Source organism: Agelaius tricolor, unplaced genomic scaffold (genome assembly GCF_023055355.1).
Source record: "Agelaius tricolor isolate 1412-34295 unplaced genomic scaffold, bAgeTri1.0.p SCAF_55, whole genome shotgun sequence".
NCBI classification, from domain to species: Eukaryota; Metazoa; Chordata; class Aves; order Passeriformes; family Icteridae; genus Agelaius; species Agelaius tricolor.
Window position 1 is genome coordinate 1112013 of NW_027269315.1, and position 11302 is coordinate 1123314.

Genomic DNA, 11302 nt, shown 5'->3' on the forward strand with positions numbered 1-11302 from the left:
CAGGTGCAGCTCCAGGTGCAGATTTGGGGTTCCAGGTGTAGTTCCAAGTGCAGATTTGGGATTGCAGGGGCAGATTTGGGGCTTCAGGTGCAGATTTGTGGCTCCAGGTGTGGCTCCAGGTGCAGATTTGGGGCTCCAGGTGCAGATTTGGAGCTGCAGGTGCAGATTTGGGGCTCCAGGTGTAGCTCCAGGTGCAGATTTGGGGCTCCAGGTGTAGCTCCAGGTGCAGCTCCAGGTGCAGATTTGGGGTTCCAGGTGTAGTTCCAAGTGCAGATGTGGGATTGCAGGGGCAGATTTGGGGCTCCAGGTGTAGCTCCAGGTGCAGATTTGGAGCTACAGGTGCAGATTTGGAGCTCCAGGTGCAGCTCCAGGTGCAGATTTGGGGCTCCAGGTGCAGATTTGGGGTTCCAGGTGTTACCCCCCCGCAGCAGGCGAGGCTGGAGCCCTTCAGGTGGGGACGGGGAGGGACCGACCGCAGCTCGGGGTGGCTTTAGGGACCGTGCACCTGTGCCAGGTGTGTCGGGGACATTTCGGGCTGCCCGGGCAGCAGCCCCGGCTGTAGGTGAGACCCCCGGGAGGGAGGGGACACCCGGGGATGGGGCGGGGGGACACGGGCGCGTTGTGGCGGTGCCGCCGCCGGCCACTGACGGTGTCTCCGTCTCTCCGCAGCCGCCGCCGTGCTCAGCCCCGCCGTCCCGGCCGTCCCGGCGGTCCCGGCGCCGCGGCCGCCCCCGGGGCAGCCCCCGCTGCTGCCCCAGCCCCCCCCCGGCGCCCACCCCCCCAAAGGAGCCCCCGGTGTCCGTCCAGCCCCAGATCGCCGGACTGGCCTTTAACCCCGGCATAGTAAGGAGCGAGCCCAGCCCAGGCCGGGCTCAGGGGCCGCGGGGAGCCCCGGGAATGGCGGGGCCCGGGCCGTGCCTCAGTTTCCCCAGGCAGGATCCCGGCCCCGAGGCCCAGAACGAGATCTCAGCCTCAGTTTCCCCAGGCAGGATCCCGGCCTCAGTTTCCCTGTGCAGGATCCCTGCCTCAGTTTCCCAAGAACAGGATCCCTGCCTCAGTTTCCCTGTGCAGGATCCCTGCCTCAGTTTCCCAAGAACAGGATCCCTGCCTCAGTTTCCCTGTGCAGGATCCCAGCCTCAGTTTCCCCAAGCAGGATCCCTGCCTCAGTTTCCCCAAGCAGGATCCCAGCCTCAGTTTCCCAAGAACAGGGTCCCTGCCTCAGTTTCCCTGTGCAGGATCCCAGCCTCAGTTTCCCCAAGCAGGATCCCTGCCTCAGTTTCCCCAAGCAGGATCCCAGCCTCAGTTTCCCAAGAACAGGGTCCCTGCCTCACTTTCCCTGTGCAGGGTCCCTGCCTCAGTTTCCCTGTGCAGGATCCCTGCCTCAGTTTCCCAAGAACAGGAACCCAGCCTCAGTTTCCCCAGGCAGGGTTCCAACCACCATGTCCCAGAACAGAATCTCTGCCTCAGTTTCCCCAGGAGAAGATCCCAGTCCACTTCCCAGGTGGGATCCCAGCCTCAGTTTCCCCAAGCAGGATTCTGGTCTCATTTTCCCAGGATAAGATCCCAGCCCCAGTTTCCCCAGGGAGGATTCCAGCTCCCATTTCCAAGAACAAGATCCCAGCCTCAGTTTCCCTAAGCAGGGTCCCACTCTCACTTTCCACATGGCCCTAGGGAGGATCCCTGCCTCAGTTTCCCAGTATAAGATTCCAGCCTCAGTTCCCCCAGTGGGATCCCTGCCTCAGTTTCCCTGTGCAGGATCCCAGCCTGGTTTTACATGCAAGATCCCTGCCTCAGTTTCCCCAGGCAGGATCCCCCTCTGTTTCCACATGGCAGTTTGTGACCTCAGTGTCCCTGTGCAGGATCCCTGCCTCAGTTTCCCCAAGGAGGATTCCAGACCCCGTGTTCCAGAGCAGGATCCCTGCCTCAGTTTCCCTGAACATAATCCCTGCCTCAGTTTCCCCGTGCAGAATCCCTGCCTCAGTTTCCCCAGGCAGGATCCCAGCCTGGTTTTACATGCAAGATCCCTGCCTCAGTTTCCCCAGGCAGGATCTGAGCCCCCATTTCCAAGACTGAGATCCTTGCCTCAGTTTCCCCAGGCAGGATCCCAGCCCCTATTTCCAAGAATGAGATCCCTGCCTCAGTTTCCCTGTGCAGGAACCCAGCCTCAGTTTCCCCAGGCAGGATCCCAGCCCTGGGGCCCAGAACAAGATCCCTGCCTCAGTTTCCCCAGGCAGGATCCCCCTCTGTTTCCACATGGCAGATTGTGACTTCAGTGTTCCTAGAGAGGATCCCTGCCTCAGTTTCCCTGAATTCAGTCCCTGCCTCAGTTTCCCCAGGCAGGATTTCAGCCTCCGTTCCTCTGAACTCAATCCCTGCCTCAGTTTCCCCATCCCAAGCTGTAACTCTGCTTTGGGCAGCTCCCAGCAGATGGATTTAGGGATTTATGGATTTAGGGATTTATGGATTTGTGGATTTGGGGATTTATGGATTTAGGGACCCCCAGGGACTCCAGCGGCCACAGGGAGGGGGGGACGCCCCCCGGGGGTCCCGGTGCCCCCGCTATCCCAGCTCTGACCCCGTTTCCATCCCGCAGCTCACGGCGGCTCTGGGGGCGCAGCCGCAGATCCTGGGGTCCCTCAGCGCCCCCCCCGTGATCGCCACCCCCCTCCCCAGCGTCCAGGGGATCCCGGGGCAGCTCCTGAGCACCACGCAGGGCCAGGTACCGCGGGGCGGGGTCCCCTGCCCGTACCCCCCCGGGGCTGCCACACCTGGGGCCGTGTCCCCCCCTCGGGGCGGGGGTTTCGGGGTCCCCCAGCGCTGTGTCCCCCCCCAGGTGATCGGGACCCTGCCGTGGGTCGTGGCCCCCCCCGGGGTGGCCGCGGCCGCCCCCGCGCCGGCCCCGCCCAGCCTGCAGGTGACAGCGGTGACCCCGCAGCTGCTGCTGAACGCGCAGGGCCAGGTGATCGCCACGCTGGGGGCCACGCTGGCCACGGGGGCCGCGCTGGCCACCGCCCCCCCCGCGCCCGCCCCCGGCAAGAAAAACGGCCCAGCTGAGCCCCCCATCAAGAGCGAGGTGAGGCCGCACCCCGAGTCACCCTGAGCCCCCCCCGAGTCACCCCGAGACCCCCTGAGTGCTCCCGACTCACCCCGAGACCCTCCGAGTCACCCTGAGCCCCCCGAGTCACCCCAAGACCCCCTGAGCCCCCCCCCCCCGAGTCACCCCGAGACCCCCGACTCACTCTGAGTCACCCCTGAGCTCCCTGAGCCCCCCGAGGCAGGGTCCCCCCCAGGTCACCCCTGGGTCCCCCCCAGGCCCTCCTGTCACCCCCACGTCACCCCCAGGTCACCTCCGGATCCCCCCCCGGTCATCCCCCCTCTCCCCAGGTCCCCCCCAGGTGACCCCCAAAGTCACTTTCGGGTCCTCCTCAAGTTACCCCCAGGCCACCCCCGGGCCCCCCCCCCCCCCGGTCACCCCCACGTCCCCCAACCCCCCCCCCCCCCATAGGTGACCCCTGGGTCCCCCAGGCCCCCCCCCAGGTCCCCCCCTGTCACCCCGGTCCCTCCAGGTGACCTCCGGTCCCTCCCAGGTCACCCGTGGTCCCCTCAGGTGACCCCCAGTCCCCCCCCCGTCACCCCTGGGTCCCTCCCAGCCCCGCCCATGTCGCCCCCCCCAGGTCCAGCCCATCCAGCCGGCCCCGGCGGGGGTGGGGCCGAGCCCCCCGGCCGTGCCCAAGGTGTCGGTGCCGCCATCGCCGGGGCCCGTCCCGGGCTCCGAGACCCCAACCGTGAGCCAGCTGGTGGCCAGTGAGTGCTGGGGGCACCGGGAGCACTGGGGGGACTGGGGGGGACTGGGAGCACTGGGGGGACTGAGGGGGACTGGGGGGACTGAGGGGACTGGGAGCACTGGGGGCACTGGGGGGACAGTGAGTGCTAGGGGCATTGGGGGCACTGGGGGGACACTGGGGGGACTGAGGGGACTGGGAGCACCGGGGGCAGTGGGGGAGACTGGGGGGACTGGGAGCACTGGGGGCACTGGGAGCACTGGGAGCACTGGCGGAACTGGGGGGACAGGGGGCACTGGGAGCACTGGGGCCACTGGGAGCACTGGGAGCGCTGGGAGGACAGGGAGCACTGGGAGCAAAGGGAGTACTGGGAGTACTGGGGGCACTGGGGGGACAGGGAGCACTGGGAGGACAGGGATGGCAGGGGCTGGCATGGCTGGCACAGGGGCTCAAGGGGAATAGTGGGAAGGGGCATGGCAGGAACTGGGATCCTGCCATGTGGGGAGAGGGATAATGGGGTCTGGGGTCCTTGGAAGGAGGAATAATGGGGTGAGAGGAGGGATAATGGGGTCTGGGGTCCCTGGGAGGAGGAATAAGGGGGTCTGGGGTCCCTGGGAGGAGGAATAACAGGGACTGCGGTCCCCTGGTAATAGTGGGGTCTGGAAAGTGTTGGGAAGAGAGATATCAGAGTGTGGGATCCCTGGGAAGAGAAATAACAAAGTGTGGGAGGAGATAAGAAGAACTGGGGGAGGAGATAAGAGGGAGTGTGGGAAAAGGGATAACGGGGGTCTGGGCTGAGGGGTTTGGGATCCCTGGGCAGAGGAATAACGGGAACTGGGAAGAGGGGTAACAGGGACTGGGGTTCTCTGGGATTAACAGGGACTTTCCCCTGGAAAGTGTTGGGAAGAGAAATAACAAAGTCTGGGATCCCTGGGCAGAGATAAGAGGGACTATGGGAAAAAGGGATAATGGGGCCTGAGATAAAGGGTCTGGGGTTCCTGGGCAGAGGAATAAGGGGAACTGGGAAGGGGGATAAGGGGACTGGGAAGAGGGATAACAGGGACAGGGAAAGGGGATAACAGGGAAATAGGAAGAGGGATAACAGGGACTGGGGTTTTCTGGGATAATCAGAGTCAGGGAACCACTGGGAGGAGGGAGCGCTGGGTCTGGGGTCCAGGGAAAAAGGGATAACAGGGGCTGGGGTCCCTGGGCACTGCAGGCTCTGGGTCCCCAGGCACAGTGGGCTCTGAGTTCCCCTGGGCACTGCAGGCTCTGGGGTCCCTGGGCACAGCAGGCCCTGTCCCTGGGCACAACAGGCTCTGGGATATGGGGGCACTGCAGGCTCTGGGATATGGGGGCACTGCAGGCTCTGGGATCCCTGGGCACTGCAGGCTCTGGGATATGGGGGCACTGCAGGCTCTGGGTTCATGGGCACTGCAGGCTCTGGGTCCCCAGGCACAGTGGGCTCTGGGATCTGGGGGCACTGCAGGCTCTGGGATCCCTGGGCAGGTTCCCCTGGGCACAGCAGGCTCTGGGCACAACAGGCTCTGGGTCCCCAGGCACAGCGGGCTCTGGGATATGGGGGCACAGCGGGCTCTGAGTTCCCCTGGACACGGTGGGCTCTGGGATATGGGGGCACTGCAGGCTCTGGGGTCCCCGGGCACGGTGGGCTCTGGGGTCCCTGGGCACAACAGGCTCTGGGATCTGGGGGCACTGCAAGCTCTGGGATATGGGGGCACTGCAGGGTCTGGGGTCCCTGGCCACAGTGGGCTCTGAGTTCCCCTGGGCACTGCAGGGTCTGGGGTCCCTTGGCACAGCAGGCCCTGTCCCCGGGCACAGCAGGCTCTGGGATATGGGGGCACTGCAGGCTCTGGGGTCCCTGGGCACTGCAGGCTCTGGGGTCCCTGGGCACTGCAGGCTCTGGGTTCATGGGCACGGTGGGCTCTGGGTCCCCAGGCACAGTGGGCTGGGTCCCTGGGCACTGCAGGCTCTGGGATCCGGGGGCACTGCAGGCTCTGGGGTTCGCGGGCACAGTGGGCGCTGGGATCTGGGGGCACTGCAGGCTCTGGGTCCCTTGGCAGGTTCCCCTGGGCACAACAGGCTCTGGGCACTGCAGGCTCTGGGATATGGGGGCACAGCGGGCTCTGGGATATGGCGGCACTGCAGGCTCTGGGGTCCCTGGGCACGGTGGGCTCTGGGATATGGGGGCACTGCAGGGTCTGGGGTCCCTGGGCACTGCAGGCTCTGGGTCATGGGGGCACTGCAGGGTCTGGGGTCCCTGGGCACTGCAGGCTCTGGATTCATGGGCACAGTGGGCTCTGGGTCCCTGGGCACTGCAGGTTCTGGGTCGCTGGGCACTGCAGGCTCTGGGGTCCCCTGGGCACTGCAGGCTCTGGGATATTGGGGCACTGCAGGCTCTGGGTCCCTGGGCAGGTGCCCCTGGGCACAGTGAGCTCTGGGTCCCCCGGGCAGAGTGGGCTCTGGGATATGGGGGCACAGTGGGCTCTGGGTCCCTGGGCAGGTTCCCCTGGGCACTGCAGGCTCTGGGGTCCCCAGCCCCAGCGCTCACCCCCCCCCCGTGCCCCCCAGAGCCCCCTGCCCCACCCAGCACGGAGGAGGACGGGATCAACCTGGAGGAAATCCGGGAATTCGCCAAGAACTTCAAACTGCGGCGCCTCTCGCTGGGGCTGACCCAGACCCAGGTGGGGCAGGCCCTGACAGCCACCGAGGGCCCTGCCTACAGCCAGTCTGCCATCTGCAGGTAATGGCACCTGGGGGACAGGGACAGGGACAGGGCCATCTGCAGGTAATGGCACCTGGGGGACAGGGACAGGGACAGGGCCATCTGCAGGTAATGGCACCTGAGGGGACATCTGCAGGTAATGGCACCTGGGGGACAGGGACAGGGCCACGGCCAGGGCCATCTGCAGGTAATGGCACCTGGGGGGATGGGGACAGGGAGAGGGCCAGGGACAGGGCCATCTGCAGGTAATGGCACCTGGGGGACAGGGACAGGGCCATCTGCAGGTAATGGCACCTGGGGGACAGGGACAGGGACAGGGCCATCTGCAGGTAATGGCACCTGAGGGGACATCTGCAGGTAATGGCACCTGGGGGACAGGGACAGGGACACCTGCAGGTAATGGCACCTGGGGGACAGGGACAGGGACAGGTAATATCACCTGGGGGGACAGGCCAGGGACAGGGCCAGCTGCAGGTAATGGCACCTGGGGGAGAGGAACAGCTGCAGGTAATGTCACCTGAGGGGACAGGGCCACCTGCAGGTAATGTCACTTTGAGGGACAGGGACGGGGACAGGTAATATCACCTGGGGGGACAGGGACAGGGCCATCTGCAGGTGAGGGGACAGGACAGTCACATGGGGCAGGCCCAGGGGCAGGGACAGGTGGAGGAAAGGGGAAAAGATGGAAAACTGGGGGAAGGGAGAGGTGGAGGATGGGAGGAAAACAGGAGGAAATTGGAGAGGAGGAAAAGTCTGGGAAAGGAGGAAAAGTTGAGAATGGGGAAAGAGGGGAAAAGGAAAATTGGAAAAGGGAAGAGAGGGGGAGAGAGGGGAAGTGGAGAAAAAGGAAAATGGACAAAGGAGGAAACTGAGAGAAAAAGAAGGGAATGTGCCAAGGAGGAAATGAGAAAAGGAAGGAAATGGGCAAAGGGGGAAAGTGAGAAAAGGGAAAATGGGACAGAGGAGGAAAATGGGCCAAGGAGGAAACTGAGAGAAAGGGAAGGAAATGGGCAAAGGAGGAAAGTGAGAAAGGGAAGGGAGTGGACAAAGGAGGAAAGTGAGAAAAGGGAAAATGGGCAAAGGAGGAAAATTAGGAAAGGAAGGGAATGGGACAAGGAAGAAAGTGAGAGAAAGGGAAGGAAATGGGGCAAAGGAGGAAACAAGAAAGGGAAGGGAATGGGCCAAGGAGGAAACAAGAAAGGGAAGGGAATGGGCCAAGGAGGAAACAAGAAAGGGAAGGGAATGGGCCAAGGAGGGTGCTGGGCGTTGCTCTCCCCTCACTGTCACCCCCAGTCCCAGCCTTGTCCCCCATCCCTGAGGGTCTCCCGTGGCCTCCAGATCCCCTCAGGTTTGACAAGCTGGATGTCAGCCCCAAGACATCCCTGCCCAGTGTCCCCTGTGTCCCCCGTGAGTGTCCCTGAATGTCCCCTGAGTGTCCCCATGTCCCCTCTGAGTGTCCCCTCTGTGTCCCCTGTGTCCCCGGGTTCGAGAAGCTGGACATCCCCTCTGTGTCCCCTGAGTGTCCCCTGAATGTCCCCGTGTCCCCGCAGGTTCGAGAAGCTGGACATCACACAGAGTGTCCCCTGAGTGTCCCCTGAGTGTCCCCATGTCCCCGCAGGTTCGAGAAGCTGGATATCACGCTGAGTGACCCCTGAGTGTCCCCATGTCCCCGCAGGTTCGAGAAGCTGGACATCACACTGAGTGTCCCCTGAGTGTCCCCGTGTCCCCGCAGGTTCGAGAAGCTGGACATCACACTGAGTGTCCCCTGAGTGTCCCCTGAGTGTCCCCATGTCCCCTTAGGTTCGAGAAGCTGGACATCACGCCCAAGAGCGCGCAGAAGCTGAAGCCGGTGCTGGAGAAGTGGCTGCGGGAGGCGGAGCAGCGGCAGCGCGAGGGGCAGCAGCACCTGCTGGAGTTCGTGGGGGGAGAGCCGGGCAAGAAGCGCAAGCGCCGCACCTCCTTCACCCCGCAGGCGCTGGAGGCGCTCAACGCGCACTTCGAGCGCAACGCGCTGCCCACGGGCGCGGAGATAACGCGCATCGCGCAGGAGCTGCGCTACGAGCGAGAGGTGGTGCGGGTGTGGTTCTGCAACCGCCGCCAGACCCTCAAGAACACCAGCAAGCTGAACGTGTTCCATGTGCCCTGAGGGCAGCGCCCGGCCCGGCTCTGCCCGCCGCCAACACCGGCACCGGCACCGCCTCCAGCAGCGCCCGGGGCGCCGGGCTGGGAGCGCTGGGAGCGCCCCCGGCTCCGCCCCGGCTCCCGCCAGCAGCACTTTGGGCACTGTTCTGTCCCTGTGCCACCCGGTTCTGTCACCGCACCTGTCCCTCTGTCCACCATGCCCGTATGTGTGTCCATGCCCACTCTGCCCCCTCTGCAAATAGCGGTGCCCCGAGCTGGGGGCGCTGGGAGCACCCCTGGGTCTGCCCGGGCTCCTGCCAGCAGCACTTTGGGCCCTGTTCTGTCCCTCTGCCACCCGGTTCTGGCACCACACCTGTCCCTGTGTCACCTGGTTCCAGCACCACACCTGTACTGAATCCACCTGTGTCCAGCACACCTGTGCCTGTGTCCACCAGCCCAGATCTGTGTCCACCACACATTTACCCGTGTCCACCACACCTTTACCTGTCCACCACTCCTGTGCCTGTGTCCATCACACCTGTACCCGTGTCCCACCACTCCTGTGCCTGTGCCCATCGCACCTGTACCCATGTCCATCGTGCCCAGACCTGTGTCCATCCTCACTCTGCCCCTCAGCGACCCCACATGCCCTAAACAGGGAGTGCTGGGAGCGCCCTCAGCTCCACCCCAGCTCCTGCCAGCAGCACTTTGGGCACTGTTCTGTCCCTCTGCCACCTGGTTCTGTCACTGCACCTGTCCCTGTGTCACCTGTTCCATTACCACACCTGTCCCTGTGTCACCTGTTCCATCACACACCTGTCCCTGTGTCACCTGGTTCCACCAGCACACCTGTCCCTCTGCCACCACCATGCCCATACCTGTGTCCAGCACACCTGTCCCTGTGTCACATGTTCCATCACCACACCTGTCCCTGTGTCACCTGGTTCCAGCACCACACCTGTACCTGTGTCACCTGGTTCCAGCACCACACCTGTACCTGTGTCCACCACACCTGTGCCTGTGTCCAGCACACCTTTACCTGTGTCCACGATGCCTGTACCCATGTCCAGCACATCTGTAGCTGTGTCCAGGTCCCCTCACCTGTGTCCACCATGCCCATACCTGTGCCCACCACACCCGTGCCTGTGTCCAGGCCCTCACCTGCCCCTCAGCGATTCCCACATGCCCTAAACTGGGGGCGCCCCCTGGTCCACCCGGCCTCCTGCCAGCAGCACTTTGGGCACTGTTCTGTCCCTCTGCCACCTGGTTCCAGCACCACACCTGTCCCTGTGTCCACCATGCCCATACCTGTGTCCAGCACACCTGTACCTGTGTCCAGGCCCTCACCTGTGTCCACCAGCCCAGACCTGTGTCCAACATTCAACGTCTTCCACACGCTCTGAACTGGGAGTACTGGGAACACCCCAGTTCCCAGTCACAGTTGCCCCCTGACCACCTGCCATCAGCCCTTCGGCCACTGATTTTGTCCCTTTGGTCACTGATTTTGTCCCTTTAGCCACCCCTGCTGTGCCCGTACCCGTGCCCACCCCCTGTGCCCTCAGCACCCTGAATTTGGAGCACTGGGAATCCCTCTGTGTGTCCCACCAATCACAGCCCCTGACCTCCAGCCATCAGCACTTTGGCCACTGGATTTTGTCCCTTTGGCCACGGATTTGTCCCTTTGGCCATGGATTTTGTCCCTTTGGCCACGGATTTGTCCCTTTGGCCACGGATTTGCCCCTTTGGCCATGGATTCTGTCCCTCTGTCCCTGTGCCTGTACCTGTGCCCACCTGTGCCTGTGTGTGCCCCCTCCTCTCACACACGACCCCACCTGTGACACACATGGTGACAGACCCCCCCCGAGTGTCAGTCACCCACCCACCCAAAATCAGCGATTTCCATTTTCCTGGGTTTTGCCCTTTTTCCTGTGTTTCTGAGGCGATGTTACGGCTCTCCGGGGGTGACCCCAAATTTATGTCACCCCCACGTTGCGGGTTCCCCACCTCGTGAGGGGCTTCTGGAGGTGATCCCCCACCTTGGGGACGTCCCGTGGGTGGATTTTGGGGACATCTCCGCCGGGTTTGGGGGGCGTGAACCCCAAAGCAGAGGCAGCGCCCCTTCCCCAGCTCCCCCTATCCTGAGAGATTGGGGGGGACACGGGGGCGCCCGCTGGGGCCGCGGCAGACTGATGCACTTGATGTAGTGGTGTGAAATAAACAGTATTTTTCTTTTTTCTTTTCCTTTCCCCTTTTTTCGGGATTTGGGAGGACGCGGGGGGGGGTCCGTCCTTCCTCCTCTTCGCCCCCCCCCGTCCGTGGCCGGGCAGAGGCGGCAGCGGGACTCGAACCCGCGGTTCCGCGGGAGGCGCCGCGCACAGCCCAGCGCCTCACAGAGCCCAGCGCCGCACGCCGCCGCGGCCACGCCCCCCAGCCAATCCCTGAGCGGCCTGCCCGGCGCGCAGCTCTCTATTGGTTATTGTGACCGCCCGTCACACGGCAAGACCCGGTCCCATTGGCTGAGCGGGCCGGAGGGGCGGGGCCTCCCTCCCAGCGGCGGGGGTGGGGCCGCCGCCTCCATCTTGGCGGAGCGGCGCGTTCGGGGGTCCCGGCCCGGAGCGGGGGGGGCGGGCCCGGACTGGACTGGGGGGTCCCGGTC

General features: G+C 64.1%; 1 protein-coding gene across 1 annotated transcript in view; it reads left to right on the top strand.

Annotated features, from left to right (window-relative positions):
- The window catches only part of POU6F1 (POU class 6 homeobox 1), a 33762-nt gene extending 22881 nt beyond the window's left edge, over positions 1–10881 (top strand). Inside the window, 7 exon segments of the mRNA XM_071456172.1 lie at positions 670–760; positions 762–843; positions 2594–2719; positions 2834–3073; positions 3675–3804; positions 6372–6543; positions 8326–10881. Of these exon segments, the coding sequence (XP_071312273.1) occupies positions 670–760; positions 762–843; positions 2594–2719; positions 2834–3073; positions 3675–3804; positions 6372–6543; positions 8326–8671 (1187 nt within the window). The 3' untranslated portion in view covers positions 8672–10881.
- The last annotated feature ends 421 nt before the right edge of the window (positions 10882–11302 follow it).